Source organism: Amblyomma maculatum, chromosome 1 (genome assembly GCF_055883805.1).
Source record: "Amblyomma maculatum isolate TAMU_Amacu chromosome 1, ASM5588380v1, whole genome shotgun sequence".
NCBI classification, from domain to species: domain Eukaryota; kingdom Metazoa; phylum Arthropoda; class Arachnida; order Ixodida; family Ixodidae; genus Amblyomma; species Amblyomma maculatum.
In genome coordinates this window covers 391,393,962-391,413,852 of record NC_139344.1, presented here as the reverse complement: position 1 = coordinate 391,413,852, position 19,891 = coordinate 391,393,962, and the positions used below count along the sequence as shown (strand labels likewise).

Genomic DNA, 19,891 nt, shown 5'->3' with positions numbered 1-19,891 from the left:
CCGGCACCTGCACTGAAGCTACCCATGTTTCGTTGAAAAGCGTTCTCAGCACTGAAAGCGAGCACGCAGACCACATCGGGCCAGTAAGTAAACAGGTTAGCATTAAACTAATCGTGTGCTTGGTGCAATTTTCTCATACAGCCTCAAAAGCACGTGGGTAAATCGACTATAAAGGAGTAATTGTAGTAGCGTCGTCGGCATCAAAGCAAGCCCTTTATTTCATCGTAGATTGGGGTGCATTAGCGACGGAGGCAAACTGCAGAGAAGGCAAAGCTAGCGCTACGGTTTAGTCAGAATCGTGTTCTGCGGGAGCATGGGCGTCGTGTACTGCCAGCGCATCATAGCGGTTGCGCGACGTACCAGCGCATGTGCGCGTGCCGAGTTTGACATGCGCTCTGCTTTTATATATTGGAACGTTGGGTCCGCTAATTGAATGCGCACAACTACACGCTTCGCTGATCTTACCGAGCGTGATTAAGTAAGCGGAAATGGTCAGCTAGGTGTACGCAACGCTTGAGGCGTTGCGTGCGCCGGAAACAGCGAAAACATGACACGTGCAGTTTGCCGTGCACTTGAGTCACTCAAGTAGACGCATTCCCACAGTGACACCCTCGAGTGAGAATAAATTGAAGCGAATTAAAGCTCGATAGAAAAAAAAGGTAAATTCTAAAATGAATTATTGGCGGCAAAAGTGGTTGCATAACAAACCTTCATTTTCGCTGATGAAACAGACAATGAAATTAAAAGAAGTTGTAAATACTTGTGCAACTGGTCACCTGGTGTCAATGCTATGACAGTGATGTGCATTGTTTGTGGTTGTGCTTAACATCTAGAAAATTTCCAAATCATTCGAAAAACAAGGGCCAGTTACCACTAGTATACCTTGACGTAAGCGGTACAATGGGCGCTATAAAAATGAACGCTATCATTATGGATTATATGTCGCGTGGGATAATGTGGCGACGGCATCTGTGAGGTCCGAAGTGGGCAAGCTGCAGGCATTCATATTTGAACGCCACCTTTAGACTGCGTATGTCCACAAGACGTCACTTGATACGTAGAGTTCTCCGCGTGCGCATTCATTACACTCAGCCTCGTCTGCAGCGTCACCCCTAAAGTTTGTGCATTCGGTTAAGAAATCAGCGATTAACTCGTGCCTTGAAATGCACTGAACTACCAGATGATGGCCGCCGTCGATCATATATAGTTCGCATACAATCAGTCCATTAGAAGAGTCAGCAGAGAAGTTCAGGGTCTTTACACAACGGGTGCTTTACCTATCTTTGTTCGCGGAAACAAGAGGCCATCATAATAGGAAGCAACGACTGAAAAAATTATTGCCCTAAAAACCTCCGATCAATATTTTTTCAACCTAAAGTGTACTGCGAGGCATAATACATGGCAAAAAGATATCTTTATTTTTTCAAAAGCTTCCTGAGGCGTCAGAGCATTATGTGAAAAAAAGAAGGAAATCAGAGCTGTGATCTTAGGAGAAAAGAGAAAGGTAAATACGGCGGTGGATCTATCGGTACTTTATAAAGCTGGCCGTATATAGCTTCTGCTGCACTGCCGGCTTATAGCATTTTCAGATGTTTTCTTCTGTCGTCGTTCGCCATTTATCTATAAAAAAAAAACTCGGAAAGTAAGCTCTCCGCCCAACCTCATGACACTAAATTCTGGACCTTAGGAAGGGCCCGATTTATCCAACATATTGCGCACCACGACGCAATAGAGCTTCGCGATTTCTCCAGTCGCGAACCACATTATTAAAGACATTTGTTATTCTTGCGCCTTCCCTGCATTCATGTTGCTTTCAGTTTCTCACATGTTTTTGTTATTGTTACTTTCCCCTTTCTCTGAAGTAACTGTCTACTGTTGTCTAAACATGTTGAAGGTCTCGTAATCACAGCACCTATCAGAGCCGTCTAATAGAGGTTTAAGATAAATATACTATTATGTTCCGACAAAAAAAGATTCAGATAAGAGCTAGATTCATGACTTTCCTGCGTTATCAGTAGATGCCAATTGTATGATTACTTTCTGGTTTACGAAGCGGTCGCTGAAAGCCCGAATTTCATCTTCACTTAGTAGAGTCAGTTGGCTTATATAGGGTCGAGTTTCGTGGAATTTGAACCAAAGCTTTCCACTGCAAAAAATCGCAAACACCCTTCTACTGTGCCGGAGTACAAAGGTTCGAACCCGACTTCGGCGGCTGCGTTTCGATGGAGGCCAAACGAAGAGGCGTCCGTGTGTTGTGCGATGTCAGCGCACGTTAAAGATCCCCAGGGGGTCGAAATTACTCCGTAGCCCTTCACTATGGCTCCCTTTCTCTCTATCCACCTTCACTCCTACCTTCCTCCCTTCCCTTATGACGCGGTTCAGGTGTCCACAGCTACAAGTGTGACAGATACTGCGCCTTTCCCTTCCTGTGAACCAATTATTGTTATATTCTACCGTACGAGCCAAACGTTCACATCCCACTTTTCCCGGACCCCTGAGCTGCCCTGGTGCGAATGTAGGAGCGCAAACCTGTGCGACGAACATAGCACACACCAACTACTGACAAATACAGTTGCGTATTCTCTTCCCCGTGGGCCATTAAGGAAGCAGTTCTCGCTATAACTGAAGCGATTCTTACCTGCGGTCAAGAAGCCATCTTCTTCTTGATGACCGTACTGGTATTCAGAGGGCAGTTCCCGCCGTCCTTGAAGACCTCGGCGAAGTCAGCAGTCAACCTGCTCCCTTTCGACGCTTTTTAGGCATATATACAACAGTCCGTTAGGTAAAGTTGGACTCCTGAGCAGCCGATATAATGCATGGCTGGTTACTTATTGGTGGGAAGTATCTTTGCAATGCAACCTTGGTTATTACTCAACCTTGCTGATTATAATTATAGTGATGATGATGCCTTGTGGGGTGATATGCTCGGACGCAGTGCACACTTGTACCTATGCAAGTTGTGTCCTACTGGTGCACGCATGGAACGCTATGAAGCGTAGCGGTTTCTTATTATACCATGCATAGTGCTAAATTATGCAGTGTCCCTCTGTGCAATGCAATATGACAGTACCCAACAAGCATAGGGTCCCGTTGCAGTGTCTTTTGCAACGCCGTGCTCTGGTTACAAAGAACAGTAGAGAAACGGCGCCCTCGGTTTCTCCTCTCTTCTGTTTACTGCGTCATTTGTATACATATAAATAGCTATATACATGCGTTACTACATGTGCACAGGCTATTTGTGCGCATGAAAACGTGCATGATTATCGACATGATTTATTTAAATTTGCTCACCTGGATAACCACTTGGAGTTGTTTTTTTATTATTCAATTTTATTTTTATTTTACAGGCAGTTGAGAAAATGAACCATGGTCTGCGGAAAATGGCAGACGTCTTCTTCCTTTCATGTCTAGAAAAAGAGTGGCGAAAAAGCAAAGGAACACACACGTTCGGTCGCAGCACTTTTTATTATAGTATGCTCACTATCAAGCTACATGGCTACAAACAATAAGCCAAAAATTTATTATTTATAGAAAGGCTATATCCGCAAGCAGCTTATTTTTCTCGGTGATGATCGTATTGTGGACAAGACAACAAAAGAAAAACGGGTGATGCGTCTTACTCGTCGACGATGAGGCTATCAAAATACGATGATTCGAAGATCACGTGGTCGGTAATGAACCGTATATGTACAGGCATACTTTCTCGGAAAGGAATCAGAAACAGCGATCCTATACATAACACTTTACATGGCGTGACAGTGCGATCTATGGAGCAGGTGCCACGGCAAGCGTGAAAAAAAAAAAGACAGCTGTCGTTGGAGAGTGCGCCGAAGTTCCATTCAAAGCACCAGAGATATTGAAAAGAGCTCATTTTTCTGCGTCAAGCGAAGTTTAATGATGCGCGGCTCATTTAAATCAATTTCGCTTCATCGGCTAAGAGCGTCTACTATGAACGAGGTTTCAGCAGTGCGAAATAATGTTCTTGGAGGTTGGCCTTTCAACGACCAATGGCTTTTATATACGTTTTCTATTTTTTCACTTCGAGAACTTTGTTTAATGAAATTCAGAGCGAATAGCCGTTGATAGCGGCGAAACAGCAATCACAAACCTTTAAGGTATTCTTGAAAGCCGTCATAACATGACAAGCACCCAGTCTGAGATAGCATTTATAGATCCTGTGTCTGGCTCAAACTACCGGATTTTCTGACAGATCAAACCCTGGAAGCTGGATAGACTAAGAGGCTTTTTGCAGATTCATTTTTCGTAGTAAACAAGTCATTGTGGTTAAGCCTGCTTCATTCCTTAGCTAGAATACACAAAATAAGACGTACACATTTTCAGAGCACTTCTGTGTGTAACGAACTTTCTTCAAATAATCCTAACAAATCCATAATTATAGTGGTAGGGATTCAGGCAGGCAGTTAAAAATACTTTTATTTTCAGCTGCAATCCCAACTCAATAAACACAGAAGCCTTGCAATAAACGATAGAATACCTCCAGATCGATTATAAGACTTTGTCATAGAGCTTTACTATAGGCCGAAGCTGGTGCTGAGGCTTGAATGGTGATTAATATTTTAGGTATAATTTTTTATGACAGCCAAATCTGGAAACAAAAATAAGTAAAAATTTGCTGTTATGGAAAGCTCATCCATTCATTTCATTCTCTCAAACGCTAAGAGAATGAAAGCGGCCCAGCAAAGCCTGGAAAACCTGCATCCCGATCATATGTCAAATAAGAAATAAAAAACGAGCCTGATCCTGCTGATGTATAGGAATCAAAATGAGCCACGTCTACTCGTGCGAGCTTTGACTCCCAGCTTGGCGCTTATACGTCAACTGTTTCGGGAGTAGTTTCATTTACTCCTTCTTGTGCTAATTTATCCTCGACTTCATTCGTTGAAGCATATAGCAGGGCCCCTAATTTCAAGCAGTAAGTTTTCTAATTCGTTTTCTGCTCAGTTTATAGCATTGTTATTTTGAGCTACATTTTCATCAACAGATCTGAATAACAACATCAAAAATAAAGTGCTCTGTGCGAAAATGAGCCAAATCCAAAGATTACACTAAAATTACTCGCCTCCCTCGTTACTGAATTGTGGTGTGAAGTCGCTCTAATGAACATCTGAAGCATAGCATTTAGCAGTTTGGATAGCGCCAATGTTTGTGCGGATAAGCTTTCAAAGTATTCCTTTCAGATTGCGTTTTGGTGGATTTGGCTCTTTTCAAAAGTAAAGGTCGGCAGTTATTAGTTCTTTTCATTATCTCCAGTATACCTCACTTGATGCACATTGACACCTGCAGGCACAGGTGCTTCGATGTCGATAGGAAGAATTTGCGGAAATTCTATCAGGAAGCAAAGGGATTAGGGACCGTCCAAACGGCATAACTGTTTTAAGGTGACGTGCGAATTCGTAAGTCCCTTTAACTGCTGAAGGAAAATTCCATTCGGAAGAGAAGACTGGTAGTCGATCCTAATGAGACATGCTTGGCTTAGTATATCCTAGCCGTAACCGCCTTTCCTGTATTCTCGAACTCAAAAAAAAAAAAAATCTTTTGTTCGGCGTGGAATAATACAGTGTAACAGTGTAGCGAGTGTAGCGAGTGTAGCGAGTGTAGCGAGTGTAGCGAGTGTAACAAGCTAAGTTCCAGTTCACGAGTTATTTTGAAAACGCACAAGTGGTCTCCTCTAGGTATCCTAGTCTCACTGATTCAACTTCGCCCTACGGGCATTTTCTTTAAAGCCACGAGTGACGCGATATGTATATGCACAATACACGCTTTAAAGTGACGGTGTACTCATGTTTTCAACAATTTTTTCTTGCTTCATTGCAAAGCTCCATCTCAAAACTTAGCTGTGGAGCTGCTAAACGCGGCAAGCCATTTCAAATGTAATTTTTTGATATGGTGTTTTCGTTTTCTCAGCGGTAGTCCGCGTCTGCAAACACTGAAGTTGTGGACACGACACACAGTTATTACAGTAACTGTATGCAGCTCTGTGAACATAGCGACTGCAGCGCTGCTTTGGTCGCGTGCTGAATGTGTCATTAACTAAGATACACGAATTTTGTTGAACCTATAACTGAGAATGTTAAAATGGCTTTAAATAGAATGAAAGGATAAATAAGCTAAATAAATTCAGTGAAATCTACCGCAGATCCAGAAAATGTTTTTACTTATAACAGCGCTGCTGATGGCAGCGCCACTACAAATATGGCAGCGTATTTGGTTGTGAGTTTTTTTTTTTTTTTTTTTAACGCATTTTAAACGCACACTAAGGAAAAATAAGGAATAAAAATATGTGTAATTTATTGAAATAAAAAAGTAGACTGTCTCAAGTTAATACGAACACAAATATCTGTCTGTTTGACGCTGTGGAATAATCATAAAATGTAGTATGTTCACTTCAGACGTTTCAGATAGATGAAATGTTAGTTGCAACGAGAGGACACAGTATGATATCACCATTTGCTGAAACCTAACCTTTCCAATCAATTTAGGTTATAGATTCTTGGTTAAGCCACGAATTCTTCCCTCGATTATGCCGTAATGTGATAAGATCTACCAGAATATGCCAATATTTTTATACTTGTCTTCGGCAGTAGACATAACGCAATATTATCAAAGCCTCGGAAATAAGATGCAGGTGTATACTGAAAGATGGGAGTACACATGCGGGCTCGCCGCCAAAAGTAATCGAATTATACCCCGTCTGAAATGTCGTGGTGCTTATGGTTGATGTGCTCTGATTATTTACCACATTTCACTGGTGACGAGTAGAGCGCAGCCTCATCTGTTCGTCTTATTAGAGAGCTATAGCATACCACGTTGCGATACTGTGATCCATTACCGCGGGATGGCACTGCGCATGCGCAGATCGCCCTGAGGACGACAGATAGCGCCACATGATAGCCGGCGGCGCTAACGCCTTCCGCACCGAGGCCAATCAGCGCAGGAGCACTGTCGGTGCGGTAGTGGATCGCGGTCGCCTGTATACTACAACTTTCTATTGCGCAGCATCAAGCGGTGAGATATTCTTCCGCCCTTGAAATCGGGTCGGTACCAATTGCACTCGCCTTCGGATTTCCCGCGGGAAGGTATGGTGGCTGGTCACGCTCTTTATCGAAGCTGAACGGCCAAGTACGAACGCAGTATAAGGTTGACCAATGGTAGCTATCTGCTGGTAAGAGCAGTCATGGGCTATCAGTTTCTCATTTCGTCACAACGCAGGTGACCAATGACTTGCGTTCTTGCAGACACATAATCGACACAAAATTTCATAAAAGACTACAACCTTCAGTTATCACATGGTCATCAGCAGCAGGCAGAAAAAATGAATGATCGCAATGGTATGCACACTGAAAGTAACACTTGTGTACTTAACCTTTATATCTCACTGCCATCGACAGAAGTTATTTGTCAGCCAAATATAGGCGTAACTTGGAAAAGAAATAACTATTATGACTGGCACGGGACAAATCTTACATCATGAAAAAACAAATGAAGTAGCTGCGCGCAGGAGCATGCGGTGAAGCAGAATCGGGTAGATTTCGCAGGACTGCAATATATTATAAAGCAATCCCGAACCGGATAATATTAAGGGAATGACTTTTCTATGGCTGGAAGGTGGGATCACCTCACAGACTACCTTGAGATTATAAATAGATGTCACAATGATCTCGAAAAATAGAGCGACTTCTCAGGTTGTTCAATGGGGGACACCCGCATCCAGGGGCCTGAAATATTTGTTGTCTGTACGTCGGAACAAGAGCCTTCCACTCATAAACAGCACGTGCTGGTGTGCGTGTCGCAGCATGGAAGTAGCAGCGCATGTAATATTGGTTTCTCTTTTGGTACTCTTTCTGACGTACTTCTTTTTTTTTCATTTACGCCTATGACCACACCCTATTCTCATCTGCCTTCCCTCTTTTCGATGCCGGAAGATAAGAGACACTGAAGAATCAAACGTCTCTAAGTTTTCCCAGCCACAGAAACGTATCCAAATATGGGCGGTAAAAAGTGTTTCCGGACGCCCCGGTAAACCTCCATAGTCAAGTCGAGAATGCAGTGGCGATTGCCCCCCATAGGAAGCCTTCCGACCAATGATATAGAAAGATAGGAATCTGCCTGAAACTGTTGACCATACTTCTTTTTTTTTTTTTTAATGCGAGAGCATTACTTGGCTATGTTCACAGATATCTGTCCGCAAAACCGTGTCCGCAGCAGTTGTAATTAAGAAGTGGTAGAGGTTAATGAGTAGTGTCAATCGATAGAGGGTGACGTAATGTTGTGTCCTAAAAAAATAATTAGGCCATGAAGTTAATTAGGTAAATAATTAGAGGCAAAAAAGTAAAAGTAAAAGCGAAAATGATCTCATTAGCTAATGGCTTGGCGCCGCATTTGAATGTATCAAATATAAAATAATTAAATCAGTCACTTAAGGTGACGTCAATGATGTGACGTCACGCAACCGGAAGTAGAACCGAAAAAGAGCATGGGTAAGGATTGGCGCACAGTTTGAAAGTATCAAAGTCTAAAATGGATAAACAAGAAGTAAATTATTCAACCAGAAGCAACCAACAGCAGCATTCGTGTTTTCGCATTACTCCAATGCAGATTCTGCAGTTCTCTTTATTTTTTGCTCTCATGGCAACAAGTTACAAAATGCGTTGTGTTTCGAAAGGATAGAAACTGATCAACCGGGAGACAGAAAAATGCTCCTGTCCCTTCCTTTGTAGTAGGACCACGCAGCCTTGAGACTGACATCATTGTCTCGAAAGCTTTCTTTGAGGGGTATTTGCCTCTGCATTCGTCACTTGTAACTCACCATAAGCACTTTAAATTTTCCTTTGGGAAGGGGACAGAGAGGCTGGAGATTTAGGCTGCATTTTTGGCTTACGTTCGCCGATTTTATAACAATTATTTGAAGTTTTTCTCGTCCTGTGTAACTTCGCTGTCGAGCGGGCCAATATACCTCATTTTTCCATCGGCTACTATGCTAGTGGCACTTCCAAGCCCTTGCCCAAAGTTTCTTTAACAAGTTTAATGGTTCGGCGTCCATGAAACCTTCTGTCGTATGGCAGTGAGAAATCGCGCCCGAAAAAAGCAAATCCATTCATTCCGACCACGTATAGTGTGAGAGAAGTTCAAGGTATCCGCGAGTCCTACACTTGGGAGGGTGACAGCGCTAACACACTTCTTCTCTTTAGTTACAGTCATTGTTTCCCGAAATATACTGCAGTTTTGCATTATCTGTTCGGGAGGCATTTTGAGTATCATTATCACTGTGAACACAACCTCCGCCTCCAAGCAAACGTTAGATAAGCATAGGCATCAGCTTCAAACAAGCACACAATTCGAACACGTGACCAGGCACCGTAGCCACATGGAACTGCGGCAGCGCCTACAACTGAAATAAGTACATAGCCCGTAGGCGAAATGTTTGCAGTTACAGCGCGTCGTCACGACAAAGCGCCGTTGATTTTTTTTTTCTCTCTCTCTCTCAAACAGTCAAGTCTGCACACCACAATGGGACGGCACCGAAGGGAAGCTTGTGGAGCTAGGTGTCTTCTCTGGCGACCTACGCAAAGCGAGCAGCACAACCAAATGTATCGCCCAAACGTTCTTTCTGTCCACTTTCTTTTAATCTTCGGCTGCACCGTGTCATTCGATATGCACCGGCCACAGCACAGCACTGCAAAGCACTCTCGATGACATCACCTCCACATGACCACCATAGCGTCACAGGTCGGGATCGCCGCCGCTAAACATTAGAGGGCGAGCAGGCTGTGGTCGCCATGCGCATGCGCCTTCGACCACGCTAGACGGCTCCCTCGCTGCAATGGTGGCACCGGTAGTTCCTGCGCAGAATCCTCGTTATGCGGCGCACAGCTCGAAGGGGGCAGATGCGCGGGCACTTCTCCATTGCCAGCTGCGCCGCTAGAAGCACGGAGAGGCTAGGGGTGAGATGCGTGGATCGTCCGTTCCTTAGCCCATACACTGAACGACAGTAAGCGTGACGCCACAGGCCGTGCGGCTACAGGCCTGTCTTTTCCAAAGTCGTCGACTTGCGCGGGTCATTACTGACTCCGAGGAAAATTGCAGCCCTTTTCTTTCGCACGCGTTTTTAGTTTGTTTTAATTTATCTCCTTCTTTATTATTATTATTTTTTTTTGCATTTGGTCCCACTTTGCTCGCCCATCGGTCAAGAAGGCAACGCTGGGTTTTAGATCTCCTTCCGCATTCGTTAGAGTATTCTTGAAGAGTTATCAAGCTTGTAGCTTCTGTTATCAAGCTTGAGTTATCAAGGCTTCATTTCTCATTGATGACTTGCTAGAAAGATAGCTTAAGCTATAGGCGCAGTTACGCGGGAGAGCAGGCTAATTACACATGGTTCGCATATTGCTGACATGCATATGAAGGGGGATGTTGTTTTGCTAAAATAGGTCACGTGACATTTTTCTTTTCTTACTCTAGCATACACGAACTTTGCAAAGAGGCTAAGATTTTTCCAGATCTCTTTTACTGCTGTGTGCTCTTAAATTCATAAGAGAAGGCGATATAATGTCTGCGAGTGGCTGCTGCAATATTATTGCGCTTTTATCGAACCGTACTTCTTTCTGAATTTTGTTTTCTTTTCTTTAACACTTACGTCGACAAATATTTTTTGCGAACCTTGTTCCGGTTTCTTTTCCTAATCGAATAGTTCTGGGATCGTTGAATGAGGAGCAGCAAAAGCGGCAATTCGTTATTTGATAAGGAGAGTAATGTATTTTGCTAATGCGCTTTCGGAATTAGCATAACGCGCATTCCAAAACTGAAAGAAGCCTAATAGTTTTCTAGGATTCCAACGTACTAGTTTCCTTCAAATTTCATTGTGTGGCAGGAGCCATTACAATTATTTCTCTGCTTATTCCCAAGCACATACTTTTTGCACTGTTTCATTTATTTTGTAATGGTGGCCAGTGAAGCACTACTGATCCCGGTAATAAAATTCCGTTTCTTGTTGTTTAAGTATATGTTATTATGTAAGGCAGGTAACTTCGCTTATCTTTCTGCCTGATAAAAATTGTTCGATTAGTTTCCTTTTGGCATGCAACTAGTAGAAAAGCGTTATTGTGATATGCTCAACTTGATTAACGCGATATTTCAATGTCACAGAAGAGTCTGCTCGTGGTCTTGCTTTTCAGCTTTAAATAAGCTTCGATACTAAGGCTAGATAAAGTGTTGGTCCAGGAACTAAGCAGTAATTTAGGTCGCTGTGTTGCGTCCTCAGGCTCGCGGAAATGTTCAGCCACCTTCTGTCACAACCATATATGGCCCTATCGTCAACATAAAGGCGAGTTAAAAAGAAAATGTCTCCACTACTTCTACGTTCACCACTCCCGCACTGTGTTTCCTTCCATTAGTTGACGATCTTATCAACAGTAAGGTAAGCTTATCTCTTTGTGACCACGTCAGAATCAACAAGAAAGAGATATGTGCTTTGTTTCAGAGACACGCTTGAAAAGATGCGCAATTTAACGATGCCTTGATATCAGGCGTGTACTTGTCACTGGTGCATCAACAAGATATATAACTAAAGGCGATAAAGGCAGTTCGAGTGAGAAACGCTTACTAGGCTAACAAGAGAAATGAAGAAGCGGCTTCTCGGTTCAAGGACTATGTGCTGAAGGGAATGGTCATCGCACGTTTGCGGTGAAATGTGCACGCATGCACACGCAACAGTGACGTCATGAGTATCGCAACAAACGAGCTACTTCCTCTGCTGCCGGCAAGGCGCTCTCTAAGCTACATCCTCAAGAATGCGTTATCTAGGCTACGCGATCACCTTTGTTGCCCAAATCACAGGGCTACACACTCGAGTTGTGCGGTATTGAAAGGGGACCGTATGTATAATCGTGTGCAGTATACCTGAGTTACCTGTGTACAGTGTGTTTCCTCCCCAGAAAACGCTTGGTTCTTTGAAGGAGATTAGAAGGCGATAGTGTCTTGTATAGATACGTTTAAATAGCCTACAGTAATATGTCAGTATATCCTCAGTTTTTATCAACAAGGCCAAGAAACACCGCTCACTCAGAGGCAGATATGTGCAAATCTACAGCGAACTATTGCCGAAAAGTGGTTCTTCGAAAAGGGACAGAGTGCCTTTATAAAATTATGTCGTAGTTAGTAAAGTCAGTAAGGGCCGTCTAACAACCTTTCCCGCTTCAAGTGGCCAAAAGCAGGTATGTAAAAGTATCCCACCGAAGATTTTTGTAAACGAGAGAAAAACTGTAGGGGATCTAACTCTGGAGTTATTTTCGTTCTAAATGGGCCCGCTCATGACCTGTAGAGCTAAGTGCAAAGGCTACGCACTTTCATAAGTAGAGAGGTTTGCGTGCTATAGTGCAAGGCTCTCATATGCGCCAAGTTTCACATTGGAAAGGTTAGGAGATTCTGCGCTATTATGTGTTCAGTCACACAGAAGCAGCGGTAATAAAACTGAACATAATTACGTACAAACCACTGTTTTGCTACACTTATATACCATATTAGGCAGATGTAGAGAACTTTGGCAGAAAGACTCGTGTTACTCCTGTAGCCGCTCTCCTAAACCTACTATCGAAGTCGACCTATAATGGCGAGATCAGCATAATAATCACGTGGAAACCATGACTGCATGGTACTTCTAAGTACGCCACACGCACAACGGAAACGAAATCTTCCGCTTCGGATAATGCAGAAAAGAAATTATTACAATTAAACTCATTTCACTTTCTGCCGGCACCGCAAAGTAAGACACGTTCCGTCCCGCTCCTCACGGTCAAAACACTTGTCGCCAGACGGCAGGCTCGTTTGAAAGGGCTTTGAATGTTCTTGCACACAGGAATTGCTCCTTTCACAAGCAAGCTTGGCGTTGTCTGTCGACTCCCACAGTGCTCGTGGGTATAGATTTAGTGATGGCTCTGCAGCAGAGGCGGCAAGCGAGGCACAGTTTCCAGGGGCTAACCGAGAGTCAGCGCTACGCAGGTCCGCGCCAGGTAGGGTCATGGAGGCCGCGGGCCTTACGCGAAGCTGACCTGCATCGCTGGTGCCTGGTCCGGTGTGCTGACGCCGTTGAATATACCTGCGCCAGAGAAAACAGCATAATTGAGAAAGTGGTAGAAAGCATTGGTATGTAACGTCAATTTCTTTCACATATTCTATAGCATATATCATCCATATGCTAACTTCGATCCTTCGAGAGATCGACCCCTCGAACCTCTTGTCAATTGGTGGAAGGCGGCTGGACCGTACCCAGTTGAAATGCAATATGTCGCTGCCAGACGGCGCTAAATTTCATGATTATTTCTTCATCTATGATATCTGGCAGTGCAGACGGGACTACAGTATATCGACGTTTCCACAGGCGTGCCAGCTTTTACGCAATCACTTGCAGCAACAAACTGACCTTAATTTCGCCGCATTTGCATATCAGCTGCTCTCAAAAAGCAAGCGGTCAAAAACTTGGACCTTGTTGCTAACGAGCAAAACTACGCTTCTAGACGGACCTATCAATATGATAATGTTTTTTTTTTTTCCTTCACTGCACTATACGTTTTGTTTTTTCATATGTAGTACTTGTGTGAAGCACACTTTTAACAACAAAGGAAGAAATTATGGAAACATGGCCTGCTGGGCGGTTCCGTTTCCAATTTGTTTTGAGGCTTGCATGCTTGATCGTTATCGCCGTACGTACTAAAATCGGACATTACCCAGACAGCACAATCATGGACCAATATTGGTACTATGTTGGGAGCTCATTGGCCCTATGTTGAGCCAACATTTGCCAATACACTACCATTGTCGGGGCATTGGGTTGTGCGGCCTGGGTATTAATTCGTTATGGCATCGTTCGATGTTGTACGTGAGTTTAAGCGCGTTTAACGTATTATTCGTTATCTACGCGATTCTTGTTTATCTTCTAAGCGATACCAGTACAATTACAGAAAGAAGGTATACACCGTGGGTAAGAAAAGCCGGTCATAATAATAGATATTGAATCACCTATCATTCCCCCGCAAAAATTTTCGATATTGTCTGTGTATCACCAGAGACATTGATGAATAAATACGGCCTCCATATTTTCCCTCTCTGATCATACACCGGCCTGATAAAAACAACAATACAAGGTTACAGACCAAAAAAAGCATCACCAGCCGAAACGGTTCCGTTTACTTTTTTTTCACTCTTCTTTGTATTATTTTTTTCTTTCCGCTTGTATGCCAGCCACAGCAGGCCAGATAGTGAAGGGCAACTTCAGTTTCTTTTTTTTTTTTTTGTAACATTCAGGTATTCTAATAAAATGCTCAAAATTGTGTTTCTCTTCGCTATGGTCCATTCTACCGAATTTGGGAGCCTTGCAACGTCTTGTTCCTGGGCGAATTGATTTCAAAAGGTCAGTTAGGAGAAAAAAAAAATGAAATTGTCTTGTATCAATAGAGTACCAGCTCTTAATCACAAAAATACCTTTCTTATCGAAGACGAAGGTGACTTTCCGTATTCGCTTCCACGAAAAATTACTGGATTCAATTTTTTTTTCCCAAGCCCTGCTGAAGCTTCACACTCACACCGGCCAAATCTAGCCTATTAGACCCTTTTCTCTATAAGCCGCAAAAAAAAGAGGATGAATACTAATGCTGGAATGCATCATCAGGAGTGCCCTATACAATGCCCTTATCTTGTTGACAAAATTTTGGTTTAGGAGTGTTATAACTGAATTAATGCTCTTTGCTTGCTATTACAAGTGTAAAGCAGGATTATGGTGCTTCAACCATCATCCACTGTGACCGCATGGAATTCAGGGAGGGAAAGAAGGGAAAACGAAACGCCTCACAATTGCATCTCCCCGATTGTGAGAGGCACAACAACAATAATGAGGCAAATGAGGGATGGCTCCAGACACACAGTAACTTCTGAATCTTGTAACAGGTCAGTTTCGCACATGCCGTTAGTGTTAGGAGATTATTTTCACATATATAGTAACTCGTACACTATCACAAAGTGTTAATTGACTATATTGTCACGTAGTGGTGACGAGGTCGACGACACAAATGAAGGGTCGATGATTGCACAAAAGAAACTCTTTATTTGGGCTGACTTGCGCCCGCAAAAGAACTAAGCAACTCGGCGGCGGCGATAGAAACAAACGTGGTCGTCGATCGTCGAACAAAGGATGCTCGTCACACTCGTCAACGCTCAATTTAAAGGCTGCACAGAACAATCTAGATAACGTCACAAACAGCTATCAGCACGGGCTTGAACATTGTGGAAAGACACCCGAGTGGCCGGAACCTTCGAGACAGATCTCGGTGCATCTTGCGCTACAACAAAACTGATAAAGGTGTGACTCGCGACATCGAGCATTAACAAACAAAGATTACGGAACTGATACGCGGTCCAGAATCAGAGTGATAAGCCTGTATGCCGGCGGCTGTTAAAAAACAACAAATACTGTTTTGAAGGTTTCGCGGCAATATGAATACTGAATATGATTTTATTTGATTGATTGATTGATTGATTGATTGATTGATTGATTGATTGATTGATTGATTGATTGATTGATTGTTTGATTGATTGATTGATTGGTCTATCGATCAATCCTAGTATGTGCAGATTTCATAAACGCATTTGACGTCTTCTCCACACTATGATTTCTAAATATTACGAAAACTCCAGCGTGTGCCACGGTCCTGCGCAGTTACCAAAAAGCCACTCTTTTTCTACTGGAGCCGCTTCTAACCAATCCATCAGCTTCATTAAAAAAAAAAGCCATTGTGATAAGTCCTCTTTCTAACCACAGTTAATTTCTCCGCGCTACTTTCAGCATCGCCGCCGAGCTCAGCAGATTTATGAAAGCGTGAGATGAAACGATGAGAATGAGGTTAACGTACTGCCGGCCCTGGCGAGCATGAGGGAACCCCGGGGGAGCCTTTCATCTTAGAAAATGCCCACGACAAAAAGAAATGAATGTGTATGAAAGGAAAAGGCACAACACCATCAAAGTTAAATTAGACGAAAGCCAGTGGAACAGAAAAAAAAGCGTTTTCAATTACGATTTTACACTTCCCGCCACGGCGGAGCTTCCCGCGAGAGAAAGCGCAATCATCTCTGTTGAAGAAAGACGGATGCTGTACGACCCTAGAGCGGACGGAATCAAACGAAGACAGAGGATTCCGCGTAAAGAAGTCAGAAATGACGATTTGAGCTTCGCTAGCGAAATGCACGTCAGTGGGCAAGAACCGAACGAAGGTCTTCGCTACTGAGGTTTTGCAAAATGCAGTGTACACAACACGCTAAAGCCGAGGCCCGAGCCGTCGCGACAAGAACTAAAAACACTGTCAAGGCTTCCTTGTAAAATGAAGGCTGCGGCCGCTGAAATTTAAACAGTCTTTCATGATACAAAAACAAAGAATTCGCCATATTGGAAGTATAGTATCTATGGCCACTACAAATAATGTCTTTAAGTTATTTCAAATATTACCTGTAGAACAAATTTTTGAATTCCACTTGCTAAACTCGTACTACTTTTGATCTCCTACAGTTAAAACCTACACAGGATCATGTCAAGTTTACAGCGCCGAAATACTAATATATCCACTAGAAATCAAGATTGTAGGAAATTCCACCATTCCGAATATTTTACAAGCTTCAATTTTTGGCTTACTATCTTCCAGTATTACATCAACAGATCCATTAGGCCTGATTCGAAAAGAGTTCAGTTTTTATTTTTAGAATAGTAAAAATGTTATGCTCTCTAGTTTCTGTTTACTGTTTTAGGGTGTAACTATTGAATTCTGAGATGAAATTGCTGATTTTTTCTTTGTTCAGTTATCATGCCCGGTGTGAATTTCATGTTTTGAACTGCTTGTGTTTGCCTATTTACTATAAAATGAATAGATTGTTCAATGATATTTTTATTATTTTTACAATGCCAAATTTAAATTTCATGTTTTGAGCTGGATATCAATCTATTATTTATTGACTGTTGGTGCTATATATGGTTGCTGTGCCTTCTTTTTGTGTGTTACTGTCATGTAGTGGTTTCCTGGCCCTCAGTCAATCTTCTTGACGAGCTTTTAACTCAGGAGACCACCCAGTTTGCTTTCTGGAAAAAAACATTACAAGGGTTCAAAGCTCCTGAACAAAATATTGAGCGAAAGCATTAGCTGCGGGTGACCGAGCGTTCTTCTTCTCTTTTTCTTCTTCCTCAGCCCACATATAAAGCCCCGCTTTGACCAAGCCGTATGAGCGTGCCTTAGTGGCCTATAGGATCAACGTGAATGCCAGGGTCCTAGCAGGCTGATTCTGACATAACCGTCCCATGTGAAACGAGAGACCCAAGTTGGCAGCTCCTGCCAGCCCACGTGGGGTGTGACGTCACAGCGTCACGTGGGTAAGACGTGGCTACCGGCCGCGCTACGCTGAAGGCTCGAAACCTAGAGTAGTATTGCTCTCGTAATAAAATAAAATCTATTGATTTATTTATTGATTGATTGATTGATTAATTAATTGATTGATTGATTGATTGATTGATTGATTGATTGATTGATTGATTGATTGATTGATTGATTGATACCAAACTTTTTTTCAATTTACTGCTCCCCATGAACAGGTCGAACAGTCATGAGACCTGACGTGCACTCTGTGAAGACATCTTTGTTACCACAGTCCAGTCTTTGAGGCAGCAGTCATCAGCGCGCCTGACTCTGTGCTGAGTCAAGGTAATGGTGCTGGTGCTATCATTTCGAAGTAATGAAAGAAAACCTTGCATAGCCGAGAGTAATGACGTCAGTTTGTGTTCAGTTTCGCTTTCATCCAGCGATTATTTCCACAATGCTCAAAAAACCTTACGAGCGGACTAGTTGGTTACTCAAACCTGACGGCTGCTGGCACTGCATAGTCCATCACATACACGAGAGAGGCCACTGAAAACCTGCGATGCTCACATCGGTAATGTGCACACTACCAACTAAAGGTTTATTTATAGTATTAAGAAAAAGTAGAGTATTATGTCGATTTTCCAGATTGAATACCCGTATGAAAATCGGAAAAGGAGAAGAATGGGGCACTTAAGCTCCGCCTTCAACGGTATGACCCGGCAGCGTTAAAGACTGCTGTTCACAGTTCCCCTTGCAGACAGTCGTAAAGGGCATATAGGGCATATAGGGCATATAGGGCCTTCGTGTCATATAGGCCTTCATATAGGAGTAGCATGTCTGACTCTGAAAGAAAGGATCCTGGGAGGTGAGACTCCCCTAATCCTCCCATCTGATATGAGAAGCCCGGGTTGGCAGCTGTGGCCAAATCGATCATGTGTCGCTGTCACCTGAAGTCGCACAATCCTACGGACAATCAGTACCCGGAACTGTCATCTGCCACCTTACTACCCGTCAGCGCCACGGCCGTGATTTTTCTCTCACAGCGCCTACAACGGCGAAGCCGGATGTTCTGGAGAAAGGGGCATTTATTGCTACAGCGTTATAGAAAGGAAACCACATGTACGGTCCGGAAATTAAACGGGACATTCTCACTGCCTCGCCCCTAAGGAGCCTCAGTTCTCTATCACTCAAGCGCAAAGATTGAGCGCTCACACACTGAAGGATACATCGATGAACATACTCGGCCGCAAGGATATCACGTGTCGTTGGGTCCCTATCTGAATACATGATTTCGAGACCCTAAAATTGTCGCCTTATATGTACACTGTTCGCAGGAAAGGCTGGGCGATATTAAGCAGGCAGTCTGGCCGATGTATAACTTTTCCCACTCTAAAGAAAACGCAAAATATAGCGCCTACTTTGCAGTTAGCAAATCTCTTTTAGTGTCACATTGCGCATCGTTGACTTTTACCCTGAAGAGGGTGGCTATTTTTGTATTATCTTCTCACTTTTGCACAATATTGCTAGATATATTCCCTGCGTCCCTGAACATGCATTGAAGAAGACGACGATCAATAACAGGGAGACAGAAGATGAAGCTGTAGCAATGGCTGGTGCTAAGAAAAATTTCAGACAAGAAAACACAACAGCCGGCGACTTGCTTAAGTATTCCGACAAGCCTTAGCAGCAACCAACCATTGCCACAGCTTCGTCTTCTGTCTCCCTGCTCGTCGTCTTCTTCAATGAATGTTCAGGAACGCAAGGCATATATGTAACAATATTTTCAGCTACCCTTGCATTAATGTACCTTCGCGTGCTTTTCGCTGAACGTATCTGTAACACGAGAAGAAATAGTCGCTTACCACAAAGCCAGTGTTTACACCGAGAACAGAAGTGAAAAGAAAAACTTTGAGCCGTTTTCTTCAAAGTCGTTTTCTTGCAGTTGCGTGGTTCTTTTATTGACTTTCAGGCTCGAAAACGAACTTTCTTTTTGTCACTCTCTGGTGAGAAAACCCATAGCCGATGCTTTCAGCAGCGACAGCTTATAACGTTGCACGTGTTAACTATAAAAATTGAGCTGTTATCAGCCACTGACTTGCTAAGAGAGGAATGACCCCGCTATAGTGAGTTGAAGACTGTGCTGTTTCGCTTGAGCGTTTGATTTCCTGTGTGTTGCGCGCGTGTTGATATTGTACACTAACGTAACACGGTAAGTCCTGCACTGTCTCTCCGCAGGTTAAATAGTTTTCACAATGCCGTATTTCAAGGGACACTGTGGTCTTGAGCCGGCTATCTCTCTGTAAGAAGAGGGCCAGACATTCCTCTACTGATGGCATGAAAGTGAGAGCTGCTCTACCCTTTAAACAGATGTCCCATGTGCAGGGCACAACACACGCTGCGGTACGCGCATGTGTTTTTCGATAGTGACGTAACGACAATCTCGAATACAGCCATATGACGTGCTAAGGAGCCAAAGTAGGCTTTCGCAT

At 43.3% G+C, this 19,891-nt stretch overlaps 1 protein-coding gene across 2 annotated transcripts in view; it reads right to left on the bottom strand.

Annotated features, from left to right (window-relative positions):
- Positions 1 to 8,146: 8,146 nt before the first annotated feature.
- The window catches only part of LOC146208539 (potassium voltage-gated channel protein Shaw-like), a 113,767-nt gene continuing 102,022 nt past the window's right edge, over positions 8,147 to 19,891 (bottom strand). For both annotated transcript variants that reach the window (XM_084594576.1, XM_084594584.1), the window contains exon 4: positions 8,147 to 13,108. In XM_084594576.1, coding sequence (XP_084450702.1) covers positions 13,047 to 13,108 — 62 coding nt within the window. In that variant the 3' untranslated portion in view covers positions 8,147 to 13,046. The remainder of the gene's footprint in view (positions 13,109 to 19,891) is intronic.